We start from the raw sequence: 27,870 nt of genomic DNA on the forward strand, positions 1-27,870 counted from the left end.
TATGCTATAATGTATACTACGAGTATATTGAAACATTGCTACAGGCGAATTATACTCGGTTTCCGTGGACGATATAGCTTTTTTTATTATTATTATTATTATACTGATCGGCGATTGGCCCATTGGATTAGTCACACCTAGGATAGACCAACAAGTGTGAACGCGACCGGTGGTAACGTTGAAAGCGAACGCAGCCGACGCGCACGAATGAGGGTAGACCGAGCGCGGTCTACACAACTTTGACACCCACCCGCTATCTACTCCGCACATCCGCTAAACAATACAAAAGGTAATCACGGTCCATATGATTGTGTTTAGTTACCTGCGCGGCGCCGCTTGGGGGCGGCGTCGAACAGCGCCGCCGGCGCGGGCCCGGCCGCCTGCCCCAGCAGCCGCGCCGCTCCCAGCTCCAGGCGAGCCGAGGGGTCCTCCTGCCTACCGCAGGCTGTGCCCTGTTTACATTATAAATATAAAAAAACCGGCCAAGTGCGAGTCGGACTCGCGTTCCAAGGGTTCCGTACATTACACAATTTAAACAATTTTATATGTGACACGTGAGTGAAATGTCTTTAAAAAACCCGTAGGGGTCGGATTAAAAACTAAGTAATTAAGTCCGACTCACGCTTGACTGCACATTTCTAATAGGTTTCCCTGTGATCTATAGGTAAGGATCTATTTTGTGTATTTTTTTAAAAATTTTAGACCCTGTAGTTTCGGAGATAAAGGGGGGAATGGTCATTTTTTGCCTATATTCTTGAATAACTTCTAAACTGTTTATTTTTTATTTTATTTTATTTATTTATTTATTTAAGAAACAAACAGTCTTCTATAGTTATACATAACACTGGAGATTTTCATAAAGCTAGACTTACAGTTTCCTTAATGAAAATATTTCAACATCATTTTTAATAAAGTTTCTACAGAGTAAAACAGAGCTATTTGTGCAAACAAGAACAAAAACAATAACAACAATAATGAAAATAAAATGCAAGAGTATCAGGGTGTTAACAATTAAATTGTATATAAACTGAATACTAAAAACTGTTTATCTTAAAATTATAATAAAAATCTATCTGAGATTCTCACAATGAGCTCTTTCATTTGATATATAACACGATATAGTTTGAAAAACTTTATCTATTAATTTTCTCTTTTACCCCCCAAAAGTGGCCCCCATGTTTAAAATTCATTTGTTTACGTAACATGTTCGTCTTTGGGTCACAAACTTACATATGTATACCAAATTTCAACTTAATTGGTCCAGTAGTTTCGGAGAAAATAGGCTGTGACATACGGACAGACAGACAGACAGACGCATGAGTGATCCTATAAGGGTTCCGTTTTTCCTTTTGAGGTACGGAACCCTAAAAAATACAATATTAATAACAAAACTTCCGTGAGACACAGACATATTAAATATATTAATAACGGGTCACTCACGTATTTTAAGTCTTAAAATACGTGAGTGACCGTCGTAATTTCGTTGTCTAACATCTTTATCACTATTGCATATTCGAGCGATAAAGAGGCAGGTAGTGAAATTTCATATCGCGGCAAAAATCTCCTATAGTACTGTACGGTTTGCCCAGTATATTCAGACCAAGGACCAATACGTAGAATTGTTGTACTAATTCCGTCCAACAGAAGCGAAACACTGAATCTATGAGAGCTGTTATTATGGTAAATTGAAAGATCAAACTAGTCTCTATTACTTACCAGGTAAGGTTCATAATAATGCTTCATAGCGCGGCAAAAATCTCCTATAGTACTGTACGGGTTGCCCAGTATGTTCAGACCAAGGACCAATACGTAGAATTGTTGTACTAATTGCGTCCAGTAGAAGCGAGAGGCTGTGTCTATGAGCGCTGTGGTCGTTATAGGCGCGTTTCGGATCTCTAAATAGGCCATTCTGGAAAGTAATCAAGTATGTAAGTAATGTTTTGTTGTTATAATGTCTTTATATACATTTCGCGTCTTAAGGTATTTTTCCACTAGAGCTATAATAAGCTAAGTTTTTATACAAATCTGTAAATTAGAAAAGCAGCCTTATGAGCGACATTCCATTATTAACTAACATTTACAATCGGGTCTATCGCGAATTTATTTTGTTACCTTTATTTACCGACGTTTCGACACAGGTTTCACTGGTCGTGGTCGCGGCTAACCAGCACGACCAGTGAAACCTGTGTCGAACTGTGTTAACACATATTAAATCACATTTACAATTCGGGTCTATCGCGAATTTATTTTGTTACCTTTATTTACCGACGTTTCGACACAGGTTTCACTGGTCGTGCTGGTTAGCCGCGACCACGACCAGTGAAACCTGTGTCGAAACGTCGGTAAATAAAGGTAACAAAATAAATTCGCGATCGACCCGATTGTAAATGTGATTTAATATGTGTTAAAAACGCGAAAGTTTTAAACGACATTCTATTGTTATGTTTTTTGATCTAAAATGGGCATAATTTAAAATAGTGTTAAAGGCAGGGCTTTAAGGTAATGTTTACTTAAACATCGTCACCTTTACTTAATCGCCCTCGAATGTGCCGCTTCCGAGTGTTTAACGGACTAACGGGACACTTATGTAATAATACGCAATGTGTGCTAAACTAAAGTTTTAGTAAACGTGGCTTACGCGGAAAACGACAAAATACTCGTACTTATGCTTAATAAATAATAAATAAATAATAAATTCATTTATTAAGGACCAACTTGGATCAATTTGTGTTAGTGACAGTTTTATCTTAAGGCTAATGTTAGTATATACATAATTATTTACTGACTAGCTAACTATATAAAATTCTAGTTTCTAAAATAAATAAGTAAGCAGATTTTCTCAAGAACCACTTTAAAGAAAATCTGCCCACCTACCCATTCCTGCGCACATGAATCATGCAGCAGTTATTTATATATAGGCTATCAACCCTGTCCGCAATCATGGTCAGGATGCTGTTGGAGCTGGCCCGTACTCTGCGCACCAGGGATGTGGCTCGTTTGCGCATCGTGGTGTAGAAGCAGGTCTACCCGCGCTTCCGCGAACATCCCTGACGCGCTACAGAATCTGGGCAGCCCCATCAGCACCCTGTACGCGTTGTTATATTGAACGCGCAGAGCGTTGTACCGTTTATACGTATAGTCCGCCCACAGGCCCAATGTCAGGACGATTGTATTTTGATGTTAGCCAAAGAAAATACAAACTGACAGAGTCGCAACATAAAGCTATATTTTTACCTTTTTGGAAAAAATTACCTGCTTGTTACTTTCTAAGTTCTAACCTTCAGATTTCGCCAAAACTGATTAAAATTAAACTGATAATAAGACTAGTTCCAAGGCCTAAACTGAAAAATTGTAAAGGTTTATATTCTAAATCGTTAGATTTTTTTCTTAAAATAACTTTCTTAGTTAGTCAAATATATTATACCTATGAAATCATACATTATAATTATTTATGGAAAAATGGAATGGAAATACCTACTAATGACAGTTTTACATTGACAAATAAAATCTTAGACCAGTAATCTTACCTTAAAACAACATCCTTCATATCACATAACGACGATCCCCACGAATTAAACAAATACTCCAAAAGATCACTGTTGAACAGCTTAGGCCGATTCTCCTTCTTACTACAGAACTTAGTTCTCGTCGGACTGTTCGGGTTCTCACCCGAATACCCTCTAGAAGACAGACTTAACACCAGTTTTATCGGCGACAAGTGCACAAACTCGAAAATTATGTTTCTCTGAGCGCTAGTCTGAGATTTAAGAGCTATGATCGGTAACGGCATATGAACCAAGGCCAAATCAGCTCTTAGTCTCACAGCAGGTTTTTCTTCAAGTTTCCAGTGGTTCAAAATATCAAACACGTAGTTGACAAAACCCCTGTCTAAATTCACATAATGCTCTTGAACTAAAACTTTAAAATATTTGAAAACATCTTGGTTTAAAGCTGGTCTGTGTTGTTTTAAAGTTACCAGTTCTATACTTGGTTTAGGACCGCGGGTGGAACGTGCGTTTGGCATAGGAGCTGGGTATAACACACTGGGAAATACAGCTTCGCTTAACTGATTATCTATTTGTAATCGCTGTAACTTCAAATGGCAGTACGTTAATGTGTCAGATTTTCTTAATTGCAACCAAACTCCAGGGTTATAAGTTCTTCGTAACTCTGAGAAGAACGGTTTGGTCATCTGCATTTTTTCCAAGTCTATATGAATGTATTCTTTCAATTGGCATTTCTTTTGCTCAGATTGATATTTATCTTCAATCCACGCTGTTAAATCAGGGGATAACTGTTTCCATTTATGGCTAACATTCACTTCCCAACGCGGGAGGGAATCCGTCACACTTAGATGAGCTAACTCCTTTACTCCAAGTTTCGTATCAACACAGACTGATAAACTGACTTCTGCTAAAGACAAATACACTTCGTAATCGCTCTTTTCTGAATTAATTCTCATTTTATACTGATAGGCTATCCTTTCATCTTGAGCTAATACAAATACTCTTTGTAAACCTTCCATATAAGATATCCAATAGACGATAACTTTGTCTTTCCTCATCTTTTTCTTATGAGGATCGGGTTGTTCGTTCTCGGAGTCATCCGAGCTGGAGGTGCAGGGCTCTGGGGATTTGGGGGTGAGCCGTTTGAGGGTCGAAGACAGTTTTGAGGTGACGCTGCTGGTAGCGACCAGGGTGGAGTGCTTGACAGAATGGAGGCTTACTTTCTGTTCTCCGTTACTGAAAATAAATAGAATAGTTACAACTATCCTACCTATGGGGATAAGCAAAATTGACATGTTTTTTTTTAAATCAATAAATGATCTATCTATCTATCTATATTTCTGAATGCAGGTAAGAGAGATTAGTATAGGTATTCTGTATATTACCCATCCTGGCTGAAATCAGCGATGTATCCTTTTCCTTTATTGTTATATATGTTCCAGATCAACTGCCGCTCTTTGCTGGGGTCGTCCCACGTATACAACATGGACTGATATGGACTTAGCAGAGCCACCTATAACAAAAGGCATATCATGGTCGCGTTTACCACATGTCGAGGAGCTTTATATAGGGTGCGTTGGGATAAGATTGAACGGGGTTTTTATGCGGGGTAGGATGAAAAGTCGCCCGTAATGCTTCGGCATTCGTCTTACACCTCATGAAAAACCCGTTCAATCTTACCCCTAACAGCGTTATGACGCCATAATTACGTCATTATTACGTCATTATGACGTCGCTGACGTCACTTTGCTACTTGGGACCCCAACGCACCCTACTGAAAATGATGCCAAAAAAATTCTACGCGCGATTGTAAGTAATTGAATGTTGATGAAGGGGATATTTTGTTGTTCGTAAATATCGCTAGATCAAAAACTGCAGCGTATATAGATACTATAAATTTCATTTCAAATATTATAAAGCCTAGCCCAGTCTCCTATTGGCGACATACATAAAGTTCTCGGGATATGTTTTAGGTCTTAAAACAACATACAATGTAGCGCTATTGTATCATCTTCGACATTGTTAACTTACAAATTTTAAACCTTATTGTAGAGACATAAAGCCCGCATTGGTGTGTACGTTGTCGACTAGAGCCCAAGGCTTCCCAAGTAGCAAAGTGACGTCAGCGACGTCATAATGACGTAACAATGACGACATTATGACGGCATAAAGACGTCGCTGACGTCATAATGACATAAATGCTACCTGGGTTATATCAGAAGTTACAAGGCGCCCCCTGCCAAAATGCGCTCCGGGACATTTCAAACAACACACTTACCTGGCCAGAATCTTTTTGATGTAATTTTAGGAACACGTCGTCACACAAGTTGTCTATGCGGACGGGCGCGTCGCCCGCCGTGTACGGCTTGAATGTGATCGTGAACGGCCGGTCGGTGCCTCCCGTCACTTCAACTGTAATCGATGACTGTAAAGCAAAAATTGTGTTAAGTATGTACGTAGTAAGTAAAGGAATCCTTAATCAAACCCAAAAAACAATCCGTTCAAATATCAACTCGAAACATAACTCAATATTGTTAGTTCGATATTAGGCATTCTAACACCTATCGAATTAAATTTACACTAGCAGTAATTTTTTTATTTACTCTTTCTTTATTTAGAAACAAACAGTCTCTTATATTAATAAGTTGTTACAATATAGGGTAATAGACTTATAGACCTACAGTTTTCTAAAAAAGAGTTTCCTAAAAAAGGGTTAAATTCTGACTACTTCTAACCTATTAACTTAACAGTAATAGCCTATTACTGTTAACTAAACAAAGTTAACGGTAGTAATTGTTACAAAAACAAAAATAAATAAGACATTTCAACACTTCTTCGGAAGTCATTCCATAACACAACATAACGACATATTGCATAACAGCATCCGTAGTCCGTACATCGTGCACTTCTGAAAAATTACTACTTTGTCACTTTCGCTTGTTAAACAGCGTCATTTGGCGCCACTTACTACCGCGTTACAACGACAAAGTCGTAACGTAACCTCACGTTGGATGTGTTAATTCAATTTACACCACTTTCATCTCAACTATTATAAGACATGACAAAATTTCACTGAACCTCAGTTTTCAGTGGAACCCTCGATTTGAAACACGATAACATAAAAAAAAGTTTCTCATAGAAACCTTCGAAATGTGGAATATAATTTCAGTGACAGTGCTATTGACTATATTCAGTTCAGTTTTCAGTGAAGATGCATTTCTAAACGAGAGTATACACATAAGAGTAAAACGTGGAAAGTACTATTCATATCCTTCTAGGTTCTACAGGCCACCTCCCAACAGTTACCCTGTCAAAGGGACCTTTTCTATAACCCCCCCTCCTGGATACATGACGATTGACGACGAACCCCCTTATCCGGGAAGACCACACGATCCAAGACCTAAGGTTAGTAGTATTAAAAGACCCAATGACGGCTTAAGAGACGATGATATAAATAACCTTGTTAAATACTTAAGCAAACAAGATTTGGATAAGCTTATAGATATAGCCAGTGAAAAAGAAAGATTTAGAGAAAATTCAGTTGAAAGAAGACCTTATAAACGAGATGAAAGTAGAGTTAAAGATACTGAGTATCCCACTCCAGGGTTTTCTCTAAACGGTCCTTATAAAATATATGAATCAGACAAATTCAACAAAAATGGACCTTGGCTACAAGAATCAGATTCAATCCCAATTAATTTCAAGCCTCATGACGAGGTATATAATGAGCCTTTCAGATCCCAAAATAATGAGGAATTCAGGCCTAAACCTCAAGAATATGATAAATACAACGGCCCATACGCACCAACATCTGTGCTTAACTACGTCGAAGACGCCACACAATCAAAAGTAGTCTACGTTAACCACGACACCCCAAATTTTCAAACAGATGAATCAATGCAAAATAAACAGATATCGTATTTAAATGCGTATATACATCATGAGATTAATGACATGCCAAAACAGGAAGATAATGGACACAGAGAAGAATTATTGCCAAAACCTGTTAATTTAAGAGAAGAAGATTTTGATATTTCTTACACAAATAATGTGCCAACTGTAGTAAGACCTAGCTATAAGGTGGAGAGTTTTGGAGATCTGCCTTTGATGAGTAATGCTCATAAATTGGATACAGTCAGTTCGTACAAAGTGCCGCATTACACAGTAAGTAGTGAAAGAAAACTCAATGTCTTAAATCTCATTTCGAATTTCTCCTACATCACAGAATAAATAATAGTACTAGGTACAGAAGATACACTCTCTAATAAAACGCGTCTATTACGACAGATATGACCGCTAGGTGGCGCAAGCGAGAACAGGCGTCCGTTCCGTAGCGGTGCGCGGCAACTACTATGGCTAGACACCGAAATCACGGAGTGAGCCAGGCCTGCTGACATCTTCTAGTTTTTTTAATAATCATTTTATTTATAAAATGATCTGTTTGTACACACAATTTCAAGTATCGACAAATATCAATGGAGAGTGAATTGTTTATTTATTTCACATTCGTTCAATGGTGCTAAAGATTGCATTCATACTCCATTCAAAGTGACAAGTGGCTGGCATCTGGGAGTCGCGAGTTCATGTCTCACCCGAGGCATATGATTTTTCCGTTTAAAACATTACGGTTTAGTTAACAGATGTCTCTACTCAGTATAAAATAAATCCCAATTTCTCAAGCTTGAATACACCAGCCAATGGGGTTGGCAACTGTCAATAGTTTGCAGAGATGGCGCCATCATAGCTTGCCCCTTTTTCTATGAGATTTGGCTTAAAGGGCTGGCATCCAGGGCATTAAAAAAACAAAAAATTGACACAATTCTAGGGATTGACAGGGCAAGCTATGCTGGCGCCATCTGCTAATAATTTCGACCGGCCAACCCCATTGTGTAAAGAAAGACTTTAAAATCTCCTCTTCATTGTTACAGGTAACATCAAGCTCAAAATATAGCCCGCCTCCACCACCCCCACCATCATCATCATATTCCTCACCCTCCGTGCCACTAGAACCAGCCCCTCCAATCTCAGCAGCGAAGGAACAGAGCGACGCACATCTAAAAGCTATTAAGATATGGACGCATCGCTCGCAAGGGGCAGCTTATACGTTACATAATGACGGGACTTTGTCGTTAGAAAGGCAGAGGCCGAAGACTAAATACGGACAATGATTAACACAGACTAAACAGACAGATCCTGAAACCACACTTAGTGCAATTTTACTAGTTGAATTCTACGCTGTGACCAGGAATGTGCAGTGACATCCTACCTACAGTATTAAAGCTTATACTTTACATGATGGGACTTTGTCGTTAGAAAGGCAGAGGCCGAAAAACAAATACGGACAATGATTTATTTATTTATTTATTTTATTTTATTTATTAGGAAAACTTACAGCTGAAGTAACACGTTAGGTAATAACATTAGAAGCAGTGAGCCAATTACAAGTTTCCACAGATAGAAACTGCGTAAAGTGCATGGTGTGCGAAATTACAACTAATAATACTTACTAACTTATAAATATACTTATCTTACTAGAGAGGGAAAATTGGTTTAAACAGTTAACAAGAAGAACAAAAGAGAGAAAAAAGAACAGGATAGAGATACAATGTTGAGTTAACACTTTTTCCACTGTTAACACTTAACAGTGGGAAAAGTCCTGAGTCATTAGCTTACGTATCGAACTAAAGCTATCGCAGAACAGATCTTAGAAGGAAGGAGTTTTTCCTGTAATTAGTATGAACGGAGGGAATATGGAAGGTTTTTTTGGTGCGAGAGGATATGCGTGGGGGGACTGTGAAATTCAAGTTGGCTAGTAGATCAGGACAGTCTACATGGTTCTGAGCAATTTTCATAATATATATTACGTCGGATATATTACGCCGGATGTAGAGAGGTAGCAGATGAAGTTTTGCACAATGCTGTTTATAACTTTGTTTAGGAATTTTGAATTTAAATCTCAGAGAACGAATAAACTTTTTTTGAACTCTTTCTATTTTAGAAATATAGGATACGATAATATACACTTGACAGCTGAAGTAGATGGCGTTGTATGGCTTAGTACATTACGCAGTTAATATTTTGTGAAGTGCTAAAGTTTGACAATCTACGTTTGTATTATATTAAGACTGTGGTGTTCCTACTTAAAACTAATTTATTTATGTTACAAAAATCTAAGATGCAGTATAATTTAGTGTAGGAAAGTTAAAAGCAGGTGGCAAATTAGAAAATAATATATTTATGCAGCATCACCAAAACGAATGTAGAAAATAATAAAGACGAAAGTAACATTTATGTTTTTCTTATTTATGTGTGTATTTAATTACTGTAAATATATGATAATAAACAATACATTTATTTATAAGCAAAATACCTAATCAAATAAAATATCTCACCCCCTTATCCATTCTAAGCACCGTAAAATGGTTCTTCGTGATCGGGAAATGCTGACTCACGACCCCCGAGTCCCTGTTGACATGTAAAAAAAATACTTACCAGAGACAAGAAGAAAAATCAATTTAAAAATACGTAAATAAAAAAGAGTTGATAACGTTCATATCGTATTTAGCAGGCGAAATAATTTTCTGTTGCAGCAATAGGGAATATTACTGCAATGTTCTGCCGCCAGAGTGCAGCACTAGTGCACATCCTAAACCATAGATTAACTTATACATACTAGGCCTTAATCAGTTTTTTGACAAGTTTTCACTATGACATTACGGTTTAGTTCAAGGCGGTTTGTTTACAGGTGGCCTACCGAGAAACGCGAAAATTTAAATTTCGTTATCTGCCTCTCTATCAATCGAATAAGCAAGAGTGATAGAGGCAGAAACCGAACTTTAAATTTTTGTGTTTCGCGGCATGCCCTGTGATTGTGCTTGTGACGCCCTCTACGCAGAGCTTTGCGTAATATTCCATACTAGTTTTTGCCCGCGACGTCGTCTGCGTGGAATTATTAATTTGGTTTCTTAAATTTTAAACAAATCTGCTTTCAAATCCATCCTTTTTTTTTCACCCCCAAATTGGACCACTATAAATTTCCACCCCATTTTTTACACCCTTAAGGTATGATTTCGCGGATACAGATTATTGTATATCCTTCCCCACAGCTCAAACTATCCCCAACCAAGTTTCATCTAAATAGCATTTATAATATTAGTATGGATTACGTTGTTCATTCCAAAAACATAATCATTCTAGAAACACCTGCGTAGCGACTTCATTTCTATACAACGAGGTGCAAGTAAGTAGCAGATAATGACAACCGAAGTCCAATTACTTATATAAAAAAATATTTTGTAAAAAAAATTATTACCTATACTTGCAGTGCATAGCCATGGAGTCCGTCTGAGGCCAGAACGGCGTACATTGCTGGGGTGCCAGGTCTATCCAAAGATCCGCAGCTTCATTCTCTTCCATGAATCGCAAATGACGTTTAGTGTCGTTGTACACGAGGAAATATGGTAGCAGGGTGACGATTTTGGTCAGCTGGGGGCAGAGTTCGGAGAGCGTTACCTGGGGGAGAAAAAATAAGTTAGATGGTTAATAATAAGTTAAGGTTAAAAATAAGAAAGTTGGACACAGTGCGCTGGGGGCACGGAATCTTAAAACAAAACACTGATTAAAAGCATAGAGTAACTTATACTAGAGCGGTACTGTCATAGTAAATTTTGTAACCCCAGTAAATTCACTGCCATCTGTCGACACACTTTAAAACTAAAAATAAATATTTTTAAAAATACAATAAAATGTATTTAGATATGGATAAATGATTTTTTTTATTTGCATTAATTATTTTTATGATTTTGACCCATGTTCTTTCACTGATATTCGTTAAAATTGTTAAATAACAAACGAAACCGTCAACGCCATCTATACGACAGTTGGCCAAAGTTAGTAGCGCCCTCTGAACGAGAATCAAATTTTCTTGATTTTCGAGGCACGTTTTTTCCTTAGACTGTATCCATCTATTACGGAGTTATATCTATCTTTGTTAAAAGGTACTAGGGCGTTTTCTAAAATAAATATTATAAACCTGATTCTTTCAAATCTGGACATTCTTGGGCTCATTCTACTCAGAATCGACAGCATTCTCCATGCCATAGGTGCTTTCGAAAAGTGTCTGCGACATATCTTAAATAAGGATACTAAGCAAACTCCGAGGTATTTTAGGATTAACAAACTAGGTATTCCGAAACTTTCAGTTAGCCTTTCAAATTTTCCTCTTAACCCGTTCTGTAGAAGAAGCTGCATGTTATAAAAGAAGACTGAACTGTAGATAATAATAGGCACTTTCATCTGTGTCAGATGTTTTAAGCAGCATCCCGGTGACGACTTGCGTTCGTGGCTGTGTAGCCCTATGCGGGAGAGGATCCCTCTTCCACACACGCTGTACGAGCGCCCGCCGGCCGCGATCGGATGCGAGAGCGGGACGCAGCACGCGAGGCTAGAAGAGCGCGGGCGATCGGCCAGGCGGCTTCAGTCGACGGGTCCACTCTGACGCACGCGCACACTGCTCAGAGCCTATTTCTGTATTTTCGTAACTTTAATTCAAACTGTGAACCTAGTAAAAATTTTTGTAAAGTATTGCTGGGTTTCTTATTGTCCGCCTGGACAATAGTGGCGACCGTGACAGGATTCGAACCTGCAATTTTCGGAATAAGGCAGGTGAATGCTCCCCCAGGTGGGCGGGGGTCGGAGGCCAGCTCGTGGCGCCCCAAGCGTTTCTCTTTCAAATAGGTAAACCAGGCATCCTCGTGCTTGGATTGGCCATCATGAACAAGTCGCCATATGGGTCGGTCTTCGGCCACTTTCTACCATTGGTTGCATGGGATATTAAAAGCAACCATATCTTTAAAGCGCAGCATTGGTCGCCCGACCGGTGTTTTTGCGTCTGCAATCTCTCCTAGTAGGATTTGAAGTGGTAAACGAGTCCGTTCCATTCGATACACATGCCCAAGCCACCTCAGTCGTCTCTTTTTTAGTATGGTCACAGAATAAGTAATAGTATTATCATACAGAACGGCCACGCACCGGCGGGGCCCGACTCGAATGACCTCGCCCCGCGACAGAAATCTGGCGGACTTCTGGCGTGCTCTCAGTACTGTTTTTAAGCAACTTATACTCATAACAAAACTTCCGTGAGACATAGACATATTAAATATATTAATAACGGGTTTCTCACGTGTTTTAAGTCGAAAACGCTCGACATGTTTCACTCCGTACCGAGGAGCGTCATCAGGAGTTTGCGTCGACGGTGACGGACCGGCGCAGACCGTCCGCCCGGCCGGTCCGTCACCGTCGACGCAAGCTCCTGATGACGCTCCTCGGTACGGAGTGAAACATGTCGAGCGTTTTCGACTTAAAACACGTGAGTGACCCGTTATTAATATATTTAATAAACTTATACTCACACTATGACGCGTGTACGGACGTGCCGTTCACACATAGAAACGCGAGTGATTTTTGATGTATAGCGTGTCCGCCCTGTGGTATGGGTGCTGTGCCTCGTTTAGAACAGACTCGAAGTGTAGATAAACGTGTAATAGACTAACATTGAGCAGGATCCTGTAGTTGATCTTCCTCTCGGTGTGCGCGCAGACGATGAGCCCCGGCGCGGCGGCGGCGGCGCGGCAGGCGCGGGACCACGCGGACTGTTTAACAATTACTTATAAACATAGAGTAACTTATACTAGAGCGGTACTGTCATAGTAAATTTTGTAACCCCAGTAAATTCACTGCCATCTGTCGACACACTTTGAAACTAAAAATGAAAATTTATAAAAATACGATAGAATGTATTTAAATATAGATAAATGATTTTTTTTATTTGCATTAATTATTTTTATGATTTTGACCCATGTTCTTTCACTGATATGCGTTAAAATTGTTAAATAACAAACGAAACCGTCAACGCCATCTATACGACTGTAGGCCAAAACTAGTAGCGCCCTCTGAACGAGAATCAAATTTTCTTGATTTTCGAGGCACGTTTTTTCCTTAGACTGTATCCATCTATTACGGAGTTATATCTATCTTTGTTATAAATAAACACATTTCATCAAAGATTTCATTTTTGATTTGATTTGATTTGAAGGTAGTGTTCAGTGGAACTATTTTGTAATATGCAATATTGTAACCCGAATTACTATACGCAATAAATAAATATAATACAATACAATCAACACAAAAAACAGTGCAGTGCACTAAACAAGTATCGGTTAAAAACCTTTACAATACATATGGTGCTACTTTCTCGCACTTGTGCGTAAACGAGCACTTTTCGTGCATGTCGAAAGTTTAAATATTTTTTTATTTTAGTTTAAATATGTACTGTAAAACGTTGTTCGATACAAGTGCGAATAGGTAATTCGCAACTCGTGTCGATTTAAAACACTACCTGCGGTCGTGTTTTAATTTATCGCCACTCGTTTCGAATTTCCTCTTTTCCGCACTTGTATCGAAAATAACTATTTCATATCACCTATTCGAAAAAGGGCTTATTCTTCCTCGCTAGGAGGGATAAAATTAGCACTTTTCTTCCCTGCTACGAGGAATCAAAATGGCGCTTTTCTGATCAAGGACACGATTTTTTTTCTTTTTTATATACAATTTTTAGGTTAAATAATATTTTGGAACCTGGTGCGCGCGCAGTCGAAGCTTGTCGGCTTGCCGGTGCCGCCGGGCCGGCGACCATAGGAGTGGCTCGTCTGTCACTTCGTACACCGTGTCCGAATGGCTACCCTGTAAAATATTAATAAGTAGCTAGATAACGAGCAAACATATGACGTTATCGAATGACATCGCGATTCTACGTCCCTTGGCCTGTCACAAAAAAACCATAGCCAGGTGCGCAAAAAACGGCAAAAAAATCACGTTTGTTGTATGGGAACCCCACTTAAATATTTATTTTATTCTGTTTTTAGTGTTCCGTACCCAAAGGGTAAAAACGGGACCCTATTACTAAGACTCCGCTGTCCGTCTGTAACCAGGCTGTATCTCATGAACCGTGATAGCTAGACAGTTGAAATTTTCACAGATGATGTATTTCTGTTGCCGCTATAACAACAAATACTAAAAAGTACGAAACCCTCGGTGCGCGAGTCCGACTTGCACTTGGTCGTTTTTTTTTAGTATTTGTTGTTATAGAGGCGGCGGTTCTGGGGCTTTCTTCAGGTTCAACTCGGATTCTGCATTACTCAAATTTCTAATCAGCTGCATTATAAAAAAAACCGAAGTGCGAGTTACACTCGCCCACCGAGGGTTTCGTGCTTTTTATTATTTGTTGTTATAGCGGCAACAGAAATACATCATCTGTGAAATTTCAACTCTAGGTATAGACAGACAGACAGACGGACAGCGGAGTGTCAGTAATAGCCTTCCGTTTTTACCCTTTGGGTAAATAGAAGTAGCATTTAGAAGTTGTCATGGCCGATACCTTAAGCTGCAACGGCAATGTGGTCTTATTAATAATCCAATATGGCGCATGCAGATGTAACTGCCAGCAGTCCGCGCGCCGCAGCCACGCTCGCACGCCCAACTGCTTATTCCCGCCCTGGGTGTCACACTCGGTACTCATTGTAATATTTTTTTCGGTCACATCTGAAAAAAAAAACATAAACGCACAAGCTAACCTTGGATTCGAAACCTAGACCACCAGCTTCGTAGGTTAGGTCTTTAAGTTCAAGTTAAGTTACGCTAAGTTAAGTTAATTTGAGCTAGTTTGTGTTAAGTTAAATTAAACAACAGTGCCGAATCCGACACAAGAGCAGCCGATTCAACGGAGCCGCGCCGTTTTGCCGCATAAATAGTATTTAGTTTTAAGTTAATACATATATGTTATGTATGTTAGTCTGTAAGGTATTTGTAATATGGGCCTTGTTGTCTGATTTAAATTTTAATTAATAAATAAATAAAATCATTTGTGATGTAAGCATTAACATAGTTATAAGTACTTACTAACACAAGCTATGAGTCTGTAAAAGTTAATCGAAATAAATGATAAATGATTTATATGTTTGTGTTACGTTATTTTGAGATAAGTTGCGTTAAGCTAAGTTAAGGTTATTTAAGTTAATTTGTGACCTTTAACTAAAGGTATCAAGTTGATGAAAAAGTTGTACGGAACCAATATTTTCTCACCTGGAGACAGCGTGAAGCTGCCAGTCCACGGCAGCCCCATATACTGCACATGCACAGTCAACCGATGCGCTTGTGTTAACTCCAGTGCGTGCGTGTGTGTGCGCTCGCCTGCCGACACTCTCATGCTTATCTCGCCGCAAGTAAGCTCTAAGGCGTATGGGAGGCGGTTGTAGACCGCTAGAGGGGGGAGGACCCGGATTAGGTAGTTGGGGATGGAGCGGGTTATCTTTGGGGAGGGGCAGCCTGAAACAAAGATATTAATAAAGATTTTAAAAGACCGTGGGCAACTTTGTATGCAGCCTGGTCCAAGACCAACAGAGCTGAGAGTTAGGTAATTAAATAGGTATTTTTATATACTTTATTTCTTTCTATGGGTGTTCTCAGATCATCATCGTCAGATCGTTGTTGTCGCAAAGATTGATACGCGATTAGACCAATTTACTATTTTGTTTGACATAAATAATCAAATCATATTTTATAACAATAATTCAAACAGTAATTACCTTCCACCGTAAGTATCCTCATGGCGAAAACCTTGGAGACTTCCTCGGACTTAGATGGACATACTATATCTCTTGGACTGCCCAGGTCTTTGGCCAGCTCCATCCACCAGATGCCTTGGGTTGAGGTTTGGTAATTGCTAAAAAAAATTCTGACTGTAGCTAGTTAGTAGTTACATTATAAAATGGAAAAACACAGATACTGGATAATTATATTTAAATTATACTCAAGATGTTAAATTATTTTGAGAGCAATCCAACTTTTTTTCAAAGGTAGGTAAATTTAATGTTTTCTTACTGAGATTCACGAGCTCTTTCGATCCTACTAGGGGAAATAACGCGTCCAAAGTTTAATTTTTTCATTCCGTTACCATTTTTCAAACACTTTGTACGGCGGTAGCGGCATGGAGAGTACGTAAAATGTATGACAATTTTGGGACATTTTTTTTTCCTAGGTTGGATCAGCTCATGATTCTGATAGAAATAACATTAAATTTACTTACCTTAAAAAAAATCGAGTGTATCACTTCACAGAAAAATGCCCGGTTATAGTGAAAGGTGGCCAAAGCTTAAAAATGTCTCAAGGAAGATAAGTGTTTTCTCACATCACCAATTCGAAAAAGGGCTTTTTCTTCTCTGCTAGAAAGGATCAAAGTGGCACTTTTCTTCCCTGCTAGGAGGGATCTAAATAACACTTTTCTGTTCTAGGACACTATTTCAACATTTTTTTTGCGCATTTTTTTTTAGCTTAAATAATATTTTTAAACATTATAATTACCTCATAGGTGATGTGAAAACTTGAAAAGCAATATGTGTCACATGGTAGCAAAATTATTTCCATCTTGGGCGTAACACACTTGAACCCCTCACTACGCTCAGGATTCTACTTTAGAATCCCTCGCTACTCTCGGGATTCTATTATAGAATCCTTCGCTTCGTTTAGGATTCAATTGTACGCCCTCGCCGTAAATATGCCATTTTGCTCGCTTGTGACACTATCTACTAATTTTTTTCACTGTACCTAACATGTTTCGTGTTAACATGAGCTCTTAAGGCTGCTGTATTTCAGCTTTGTATGAACTGGATGGACTTACAGGAAATACAACTATAGTCCACCATTTTAACGTAACTATGTATTAATGACGTAATTAGTAAATTAGACGCATTCGAAATGTGGTGCTGGAGGCGAATGCTACGAAACCCTGGACGGCCCGGCGCACAAATGCGTCAGTTCTGTCACAGCTTGGCATCAAAATACGTCTGTCCACCATATGCCAATAACGGTTGCTGTCTTACTTTGGCCATGTCATGCGTATTGGTGATGAAAGCTTGAAGAAAATGATCGTGCTCGGAAAAGTGGACGGCGTAAGACCGCAGGGTCCCTCACCAACTAGATGGTCCGATCAAGTTAAGAAGGCCTCCTCAGGCCAACTCCATCAAGCGGTGAGGGCTACGGGAGATCGACACCGATGGATACAAATCACAGGAGCTGCAATACCAAGTGGTCACGATCCTCAGTAATGAGGGACCGACATACCAATTTATTTGGTGTTGCCTGGGTTTTTTTTATCTTGCGAAAATGTTTTGGCTTAGAACGGCGACATTCAAATAAAATTTACGCCTTATCGAAGATATTCAAGTCAGTTTTGGACCTTATTTTACAGCTTTTGGAATATAGTTTTATGCTCCTAAGGTCCAATCATACAAATGAAAATCGAAAATTGCCACTGAAATTTGAACCTATAGTGGAGGGAATAGAGTTTTGATTTGTTTGAAAATTGAACGAAACAAAGTAAATGCAGTTAGTAGATGAAATGCTTACTCTGCAAGTACGGGCAGCAGGAACAACTTGCAATGGTACGCGATATACAGCGGCACGTTGTACGTATCTTGCGGCGCCACACACGCCAACCGCATTTTATCGTCAAACGGGTTGCTGACTGATCCGATCAGCTCGGCGCCGATCGCTTGCAAGTCAGTTTTTTTGTAGAATAATTCTAGTGGGTAGGAGGTTTCGTTGCGGAGCTGAAAGTAGTTTTTAACGTAAAATATACATATTACTAGCTTTTGCCCGCGACTTCGTCTGCGTGGACTTAAGGGGCCCACTGACTATCAGTCCGCCGGACGATATCGGCCTGTTAGTTGTTCGGAACTGTCAAATTTTTGTTCTAACTAACAGGCCGATATCGTCCTGCGGACTGATAGTCAGTGGACCCCTTTAGTAACAGCAGCTAAAGTAAGTATAGCGCCTGGAAAAATTCACATAGCAATCATTTAATTTGAGCATATTATGCACACAAATTAGCAGGCACTTAATTAATTATCTCAATTCCACCCCGCTTTTTACTTTCTTAAGGGATGATTTTCGGGATAAAAACTATCCTATGTTCTTCTCAGGGACTCAACCTATCTCTATGCCAAATTTCATCTAAATCGATTGAAGAGGAAACACACAGACAGAAAGACAGACAGACTTTCGCATTTACAATATTAGTATGGATGTAGCATATCACTACATAGTATAAAACAAAGTCGCTTCCTGCTGTCTGTCTGTACCTATGTATGCTTAGATCTTTAAAACTACGCTACGGATTTTGATGCGGTTTTTTTTAATAGATAGAGTGATTCAAGAGGAAGGTTTATATGTATAATATGTTATATCAGCATTGCACCCGTGCGAAGCCGAGGCGAGTCGCTAGTCCTACTTAAAATAGAAATTTGAAAGTTTGTATGCTAAGATGTTTAGAATTTTAGATGTTAGTCAATCATGCAAGAACAGGTAAATGAATTTAGATGAAATTTGGCGCATCAGAAGTTTACTTTAAATTTTTCATGCCGGAATCAAAAGTCTATCTAAGGGATTGAGATGGGGGTTCGAAAGTTAGTACACGTATGTACTATTGAGAAAAGAGGGTCAGTTTAACGTATACAATGTCATAAGCATAGAATGCCATTTAACACCGATGGAAGCATTCGTTACTTTATGTAGCGTACCTTTTTAGGGTTCCGTACCCAAAGGGTAAAAACGAACCCTATTACTAAGACTCCACTGTCCGTCTGTCTGTCACGAGGCTGTATCTCGTGAACCGTGATAGCTAGACAGTTGAAATTTTCACAGATGATGTATTTCTGTTGCCGCTATAACAACAAATACTTAAAAGTACGGAACGCTCGGTGGGCGAGTCCGACTCGCACTTGGCCGGTTTTTTTATTGTGTTGGGAAACATACAGCATCAATAACAGTGAAATAGTGAAACCTTTTGTCGCATCGCAAATCGCGTCACGTCGCAACTCATGAAAGATGATGCTTCATTATACACACAACACAATAATATAAAATCACCTGCAGAGGCGATCGCACGACGATTTTCTGTTGATTATAACTCGAAGTCCGCTCAACAACAATATAGTAGCGGGTTCCATTCCTGCTCGGATGTAGCACATGTAATTTGGACACAGTACGCTGGGGGCACGGAATCTTAAAACAAAACACTGGTTAATACCAGGGCGTTTTCTAAAATAAATATTGAAAATCTGATTCTTTCAAATCTGGACATTCTTGGGCTCATTCTACTCAGAATCGACAGCATTTTCCATCCTGCCTTAAAAAAAAGATGTCCCAAAATGTTCGTTCCATTACGACACGTTTTAGTGTGATTTATTTTTCACTTGTATGTGCGTGGAATGTAAAATTTTCATACAAATTTTTGGGACATTTTTTTATCATCAGGATTTAATATGCTATAGTGATTCTCAGTTGAAAGAACCCAAAAACACCAGGATCTGTGAGAATCAGGCTTTCAATATTTATTTTAGAAAACGCCCACCAAATCCGGCCAGATTTTAATGTTTTACAAGCTTTTATTTAACTTGTCCTGTTAGTATGTAAGTTTGTTAGTGTGGGTCAAATCTTCGAAGCTAAATTTGACCCACTGTACCATCGAGCTGATCTGATGATGGCGACAGGAGGTGACCATAGGAACTCTGTGATAAAACAACACGCAACCTCAACTTTGGGTTTTTAGAACTGTCTCGATGAGTATTATTTGTTTGTGGTAAGAAAAGTACAGTCAGCGATAAAAGCTTGTACCTACCAAAAATTAAATTTTTGCCAAAAACTTATTAATGTCTGTCTCAATGTCTGTAATGTCTCTAACTTAAAAATTCCGTAGTTTGAAATTGAAGGAAATATTGAAAGATTCACTGCCACGGGTGAGTTTTGAACTCAAAAGTCTCACAACTACTGGATACCAGCTCGCCGCTTACCAACTGAGCTATCGAGACTTATACGTCTGTAGCGAATTTTTCCATCATATCCTTCATATGTTCCTTGGAAGGAAATTATTCCATTTTTGTTTCATTTTCAAACTACATCCATTAGCAAAATTATTTCCTTAATAAAAAAAATGTTTTTTCATACTAAAATTAAATTAAATTAAAATTAAAATTATTATTAAATACCGTGAGCTCGTCCAAATCATGTAGTTTGATAGTAAGTGTCTTGTCGGTAAGCCGTCGCTGTAGCTTCGGGGCGTCCGGTGGTGGCGATAACGGAGAATGCCAAGTCGTGGGTTTGGTCTCTAGAGTTGATGATGGGAATCCACCTTCCAAGCTGTAAAAAAAAATAGAAAATAATAACCATATTATGGAACCTATGTTTTCTGAATTAAATGATTTTTTTATTGTTTTATTTTTATTTTTTATAAAAACTGGCCAAGTGCTAATCGGACTCGCGCAACGAGGGTTCCGTACTTTTTAGTATTTTTTGTTATAGCGGCAACATAATTAAATCATCTGTGAAAATTTCAACTGTCTAGCTGGTTCATGAGATACAGCCTGGTGACAGACAGATATACAGACGGACAGTGGAGTCTTAGTAATAAGGTCCGTTTTTACTCTTTAGGTACGGAACCCTAAAAAGGTACGCTACAAAAAGTAACGAATGCTTCCATCGGTGTTAAATGGCATTCTACGCTTATGACATTGTATACGTCAAACTAACCCCTCTTTTCTCAATAGTACGTACGTGTACTAACTTTCAACCCCCATCTCAATCCCTTAGATAGACTATGGATTCCGGGACAGCGGAGTCTTAGTAATAGGGTCCCGTTTTTACCCTTTGGGTACGGAACCCTAAAAAGGAACCTCAAAAATTTACGTAACACCATTAAAAACGCGCACGCTTATCCAACATTATTCATTAACGTCTGTCAAACCTCATAAACTACAATCCTGATAGTTATTTTTTTTTAGCCATAAGTGTCCCTTATCACCGAACAAGACAGTTGATTATACCTAGATACTGAAGTTTCTTAAATATAACACCTTGCGTAATATTTTGTGATATGAACAGGTCTACCGCGATTTAATTTCATTATTTTTACCTTAAATTCGACGTTTGGTGTGGGTTCGGCGACGTTTCATTACAACCCAGTTGAAATGAAACGTCGGATTTAAGGTAAACATAATAAAAATTAAATCGCGGTAGACCCGATCATATAACTAAATATGAGGTTTGTTAAGTTTTATGAATGGGGTAAATGTGTGAAAACTTACCAGTCCCAATCATCACTGACGTCAGACGTTTCAGGTTTCAATTCGGCTACATCATCCAGCATATCTGCTGATGATGTATCACATCCTGCGGAAAAATATGTAAAATCGCTAGTTACTTCTGATATTTTTATTTTATTTTATTTTATTTATTAAGAATAATTACAGCTAAAGTAACACGTTAGGTAATAACATAGAAGCAGTGAATCCATTACAAGTTTCCACAGATAGAAACTGCGTAAAGTGCATGGCATGCGAAATTACAACGCTAATAATACTTACTTACTTACTTAATATACTTTACTTATCTTACTAGACAGGGAGAATTGGTTTAAACCATGGAGACTGTATAAAGGAGCCAATCTCTATGTATGAAAAGTGTCCATCAAAAAACACACCATACACCGAAATACTACCAAAAACAACCTACGTAATTTGGTCGGGTTATTTGTTGCCTTATATGGTTCATGTTATACTCATGTCCCAGAGCCTAACTAGCGCCACCGGAGAGATTAGGAACTATTATTTCAAGCTTAACGCGGTCACTTTTACAACAATTCTGCCATAAGAGATTGCGATCCTTTCTATACCATCCATAGTTTAAACAGTGAACAAGAAAAACAAAAGAGAGAAAAAAAGAACAGGAAATATTGTGGGCGAAGGCCATGCCAGAGTCCCCTAAATGTAAAATAACCAACAGGAGTCAGAATACTTGATAAGCGACTTGCACCAACCACAATAAATAAATAAAAATAAATAAAATTAAATTCATTTATTTCAAGCTGCAAGGCTCACAACCAGTTATTACAAATGTCACAAAATATTACCTATACAACAAATATATACAATTATCACTTAAAATTAATCTTATCATTATTCACAAAAAATTAAAGTAAAAATTGTAATTAAAATTGAAAATTAAAAATTAAAATTGAAAATTAAAATGAAAATTAAAATTGAAAATCATGAGGCTGACATGTTCACCTAGAGTGTCCAAAGCCTCCATAAAAACCAGATAAAAAAAAAATTGAAAATTAAAATGAGGTGACGCAGGCGTCTAATAACCAAACTTGTCACGATACCTGGTGTGCTAGGTCTGCTGCTGTCAACGTCATAATCTGCCACGATAAGCACCCGATCGTTTCCTGCCAGGTCTGTCTCCGAATGTGTTTTCAAGTGGACGGTGGAGCCAGGCTCTAAAATCAAAAAAGGGATTTACTTACTTTCAGACAGCCTAAAATAGATTCACACAAACAGTGGATAATCGACATCGATACCACCGCCAATATTCGTATCATCGTCCACAATGGAGTGATTTGTACTATGGGTCGGACCACGGGTTTTATGATGCTCAATCTGCATCCAATTAACAGTGTACTTAGAGTTACGATTGCCCCAACACAAGCCGTCCGATCCACACTGCCAGCGCTCGGCCTAGCGCCGTCAGTTTCAGCGCCGCGTGCGCTGTTAATTTTAGCGCTGAACGCTCAATACTTACGTATATCATTAGTAAGTGTCAGTTGTTGAGGTGGTGTCACAATAGCACCCACACACGCCGTCCGATCGACACTTAGCGCAGCCAGCGCTCGACCCAGCGCCGCGTGCGCTGTTAGTTTCAGCGCTGAACGCGCTTCGATGACTATGTATGTGCAGAGACGCTCGATGGTTTCTGATTCGAGGCCGGAATCTACGCTGTCTTGACGAATGGGGTCCTAGAAATAATTATTTAGTTTGAGTAAGTAAATTAAAATGAATAACCAAAGGAAAGGAATAAGCTAAATAGTCTGTATAATAACTGAAAGTCCCACCTAGACCTTTACGCCAATCCGTTGAGCCGCGATAGTCCTTTCAGCGAGAGAATTGTACAGGACACAATAGTGACAATGACAATTTTAACACCTGTTATTGGACATCAATTTGATGTATATTTTCCTTGAATGACTTTACATTAATTTTGCATCTCTTTCTGCGGGACTTTCTTTAAAGTAGTTGAACAGTTACTTTCAAGGATATACAACTTTATAGATACTTTCAAGATAATCTCCCTGTAGAAAGAGACGGCAATTCCAAAGTGGTTATTCAAGCTTATATTTCGCACCTCAACGAAGTGACCTGATCCAGTTTGAATGTAAGTTTCTTGTTCCTTGACTAACCTGAACCGTAACAGTCCTCTCTTTCCTCTCCCCGTCGATGAAAGAGACGGTCTTATCGACCTCCTTGTCAGTTTCTCCGTCGCTCTGTTCAGGCGCGGACGAGTCCGAGTCGTTGCTTAGTTCATCAGCGCTCGAGTCACTGCAAATCAAAAGGGAAGAATTGTAATAATCTTACGATAGATGTCGCTAGGCGTCCCCTAAGGCACACATGAGGATATGATGGGCATAGTCGCTGTCGATAGAAGACTCGGTAGCTCAGTTGGTAGAGCGGCAGGCTAGTATCCCGGAACGGCGAGTTCAAGTTTTGCCGAGACAGTGAGTCTTTCTACTGTTCTTTTATTTATAAACATAATGACGTAAATTTTTATAAGGACAATATAATCCTTTGATATTTAGGTACTTCTATTAGCCTCTTGGTAACCCTGCCTGCGAAACTGAAGGTCCTGGGTACTGGTAAGGGTATATATTTGTGTTGTTATTGATGTTTTCTATGTGTTTCGATATTTGTATTTATAATACATATCGTCCTTTTGTGCCCAAAACACAAGCCCTATAGACTGTACTGTGGGACTAGAATTTTATTTATTTAACTTACTCGGTAAACAGGTGTCCCATAGCCGTCGCCAGTTTATCCATCAGTCCGTTCTCGTTCTCCGAGTCTGATTCGTCTACATCCAACGCGTTGAGGAACGACATGTTCCCGCTGTACTCTGCATCCTTTCTGTTCCCTTGGGGGTTCTAAAAATGGGACAAAAGTTCATTAGAGAGATTAGGTACGAGAGCGAAAGATGTATGAAATAAATTTGGTATCAGACAGAAGCTAAAGAAATCGATTTTCGCTCATGTCGTCTCGGATATGGGTATATTTGGTATCAGTGCATTCAATATGATGCCAACACAAATATATGAGATGACAAGCGCGAAAGTGGTGGGTGTAGTTGCTGTGACGTCACAAATTCGGCAGTACACTTTTTTATTTTGTTTTAAACATACCATGTGGGTTACCAAATGAAAGGGCTATAACATACTGTAACATTTTCACTACTTGGTCTAACAAATTATTAGAAAACGTTCAAAAATTTCACAATCCACAGTTGACTTGGAACTGCTCTAAATTGAAAATGACTGTCACTTTGAAAACCTTATTCCTAAGACCAATAATCAGTTAAAAGTGATGTTAGCAGTGTTTTACAAATAGTGGTGCCGTGACCAGGATTTTACAATTGTACCATTGTCCAAACTGTTCTGACATTTCGTAAACCTTGATGCAAAGTTATAAGTTTCTAAAATGTTCAGTTATTATTGTTGCTGTTAGTACTTGTATCTGTGTGACCATTTCATTGCGATGATCTCAGTAAGTACTTATTAAAGGCTACTTTGATTTTAGATATATTCTCAAACAAAAAACAAATCTATAAGTTTGTTGTAGATTTGTTGTAATGTTAGTAAAGGGCTTTGTGGTAGTTAGTAAATCCCTACTAATATTATAAATGTGAAAGTAACTCTCTGTTAACTCTTTACGCTTAAACCGCTAAAGCGATTTAGATTCAATTTGGTATGGAGATATTTTCACGCCCGGGGAAGGATATAGAGTTAGTTTTCCACGCAGAAAGTCGCGGACAGAGCTAGTACCTTTATAAACGTCATCTCATTGTCCGTATTGTCCTCATCAGCAGACGTTTCAGATTCAAACTCGCTACGCTTTCTCGTGCGTTTCGCACCATCTGTAAAAGTCTCTGCATCGGTCTCTTTTTGAATCGATGTGTCCAGGCGAGATGACATTGGATATGCTTTGGCCTGGAAATATTACAGATTTAAATAAAAGCTATTAGGGATTTTAACTATAACTAATCAACTAGACATTACTACGGTCTCTGCTTGGCCATTAGAGTAAAACTTCAGTACAAATGCGCAATGTATCAAGTCTTTTCAATAGTCAAAATATTCTTTATTCAAATAGGCCTAGCAACAAGCACTTTTAAATTGTCAAGTTTTACAAATATTACCTTAATCTAAATATCAGAGCAATTTATTGATGCAGTTATTATTATTCTTTACAAACATTGAATTATTAAAGATATGTCAAACTTAATAATAAGAATTTCACAAAAGGATCGTCAAACACCAAAATTGTATAAAAAATACTAGTCTAGAAACTTTCTAGAATAAAAATCTAAATGTCAAAAAATACGGATTACCTAAATAATAATCATTCATTATATTATCAATTTCATCATTATTAACATATTAATAAATAATTAATTATTTTAAATCACAATCCCACGGTGTTAGGTGCAGTTAAGGTTAAGTTGATATCTGGAAGTCATTCTGTCACCATTATTATTACGTGTATCAATGTGCAGCTTACATGACTGGAAGGCTGGTCGTCCATCTTGTCTCGTGCGCGATTTGACTCAAGATGTGATAGGTTTAAAGCTAATCGAACTTAAACTATCGTGAGACATATTTCAAAATATTTAGATCAGTACGGTTTAACTCACTATTATTTTTAGTCGCTTTTGGCCTGAGGAAGGATTCCCAAAGAATCCGAAACATGTCGCCAAAAGCGTGAATGCGACCGATGGTAACGTTGAAAGCGAACGCAGGCGACGCGCAAGAATGAGGGTAGACCGAGCGCTGTCTACACAACTTTGACACCCACCCGCTATCTTCAGTCACCCGTGAACATGATGCATGTAACTGCGTCGAAATATCGGGAGCTTATAAATAATAAAAAAGGTAATCACGGTCTATATCCCGGTCAATATAAGTCTAGTGAAACCGTACTGATCTAAATAAGTTTAAAGTTGGCATAATCTGGGTGCACACAAGACTCTAACTACCTAATTCCGATATTCTGGAAAGATTAGCTGATGTATTTATTTTTACCGATTGATGAACAAACCTGGAATATGCTAGCAGTCAGCTCCCAAGGACGGTAAATGTTTTCTTCACAAACAACGGGTTCCAACAGAGGTTCCCAACAGTCTAATCGATCATTATAGCACGACGCATGCGCTGTAAGATTTGCGCCGCCGTGGAGTGCGCGGGACCAGTCATGGAGCGTTAACTCTCCGGTTAACTGTAAAAATAAACGATTCATTAATTCCAGTCATTTAAATACTTGCGTGAGACACCGACACATTAAAAAACTTAAGACTGCTCGACGACACGTGAGCAATACGGAATATTACGCAAAACTCCTCGAAACACGAAAATCTGAAATTCGGTTTCTGTCTCTATCACTTGCACATTCGATCGATAGAGAGGCAGATAACGAAATTTTCGCGGAATAAACCGCCACCTGTAAACAAGTTGATGCATCAATGTCACAGTGAAAACTTGTCAAAAAACTGTTTAACGTATAGTATAACTTACTCTGTGGTTTAGGATGTGCACTAGTGCTGCACTCTGGCGGCATAACAATGCAGTAATATTCCCTATTTTAGATTTAAAACACGTGAGAAAACCGAGTTTCAATTTGATTAGTTACCTTGAACATCAATACAGGAACGCGCACTGTCTGCTCAACTTCGAGTAGCACCCTTACACTCGGCACCACCATGCTCAAGCTCTCCTGCACTTTGACTGCCGGATATTTTGGCTGAAACAAAAAAAGAACTGGTTTGAAAATTTAATAAATTTACTAAATGGTGCGCGCAAGCGATGTTCTAACCTAACCTATGTTACAACACAGCTTCACATATACCTATACCTAATTTCTACTAAATATGTAATATTAAGTATATGTTTATTAAAATATGTTGCCTACCTTAGGTATATGCCAAATAAAAAAATATTTCAAAACAAGTTACAAAGATCAAAATCTAAAACACAAACGTATGCACATAAAAAAACATAAAAAGACACTAAAACTAAGTAAAAAAAAATAAAAAATAAGCACACTACTGATATACTATCCTACTTATACTATCAGCCCCATTCCGACCCCCACCCAGCCCAAAAGTGCCAAATATGCTAGCGGCATTACCGCGCTAGATGGCAAGCGATATCTGTTGG

General features: G+C 38.6%; 2 protein-coding genes across 2 annotated transcripts in view; one reads left to right on the forward strand and one right to left on the reverse strand.

Moving 5' to 3' along the window:
* Positions 1–27,870, reverse strand: part of LOC134744900 (intermembrane lipid transfer protein VPS13A-like) — a 73,514-nt gene that overhangs the window by 9,295 nt on the left and 36,349 nt on the right. The window contains exons 34-56 of the mRNA XM_063678848.1: positions 27,344–27,454; positions 26,756–26,932; positions 25,483–25,647; positions 24,446–24,588; positions 23,851–23,989; positions 23,196–23,409; positions 22,780–22,893; positions 21,701–21,785; positions 20,606–20,756; positions 19,488–19,622; positions 17,967–18,169; positions 16,148–16,284; positions 15,645–15,887; positions 14,941–15,104; positions 14,142–14,246; positions 13,058–13,156; positions 10,819–11,018; positions 9,899–9,971; positions 5,785–5,931; positions 4,892–5,019; positions 3,528–4,742; positions 1,717–1,909; positions 323–452 (exon numbers count right to left, since the gene is read on the reverse strand). Coding sequence (XP_063534918.1) covers positions 323–452; positions 1,717–1,909; positions 3,528–4,742; positions 4,892–5,019; positions 5,785–5,931; positions 9,899–9,971; positions 10,819–11,018; positions 13,058–13,156; positions 14,142–14,246; positions 14,941–15,104; positions 15,645–15,887; positions 16,148–16,284; positions 17,967–18,169; positions 19,488–19,622; positions 20,606–20,756; positions 21,701–21,785; positions 22,780–22,893; positions 23,196–23,409; positions 23,851–23,989; positions 24,446–24,588; positions 25,483–25,647; positions 26,756–26,932; positions 27,344–27,454 — 4,471 coding nt within the window. The remainder of the gene's footprint in view (positions 1–322; positions 453–1,716; positions 1,910–3,527; positions 4,743–4,891; positions 5,020–5,784; positions 5,932–9,898; positions 9,972–10,818; positions 11,019–13,057; positions 13,157–14,141; positions 14,247–14,940; positions 15,105–15,644; positions 15,888–16,147; positions 16,285–17,966; positions 18,170–19,487; positions 19,623–20,605; positions 20,757–21,700; positions 21,786–22,779; positions 22,894–23,195; positions 23,410–23,850; positions 23,990–24,445; positions 24,589–25,482; positions 25,648–26,755; positions 26,933–27,343; positions 27,455–27,870) is intronic.
* On the forward strand, positions 6,657–8,692 carry LOC134744757 (uncharacterized). Its single transcript, XM_063678673.1, has 2 exons — positions 6,657–7,730; positions 8,435–8,692. Exons 1-2 carry the CDS (start codon positions 6,657–6,659, stop codon positions 8,672–8,674), a joined length of 1,314 nt encoding a protein of 437 aa, XP_063534743.1. The 3' UTR covers positions 8,675–8,692.

Source organism: Cydia strobilella, chromosome 10, assembly GCF_947568885.1.
Source record: "Cydia strobilella chromosome 10, ilCydStro3.1, whole genome shotgun sequence".
Taxonomy (NCBI): domain Eukaryota; kingdom Metazoa; phylum Arthropoda; class Insecta; order Lepidoptera; family Tortricidae; genus Cydia; species Cydia strobilella.

Bases quoted from the DNA above. Each gene is read 5' to 3' on its own strand.
- LOC134744757 (XM_063678673.1), top strand. From the start codon at position 6,657: ATGTGGAATATAATTTCAGTGACAGTGCTATTGACTATATTCAGTTCA. The intron at 7,731-8,434 runs GAATAAATAATA...TCATTGTTACAG, and splicing joins CGAATTTCTCCTACATCACA to GTAACATCAAGCTCAAAATA.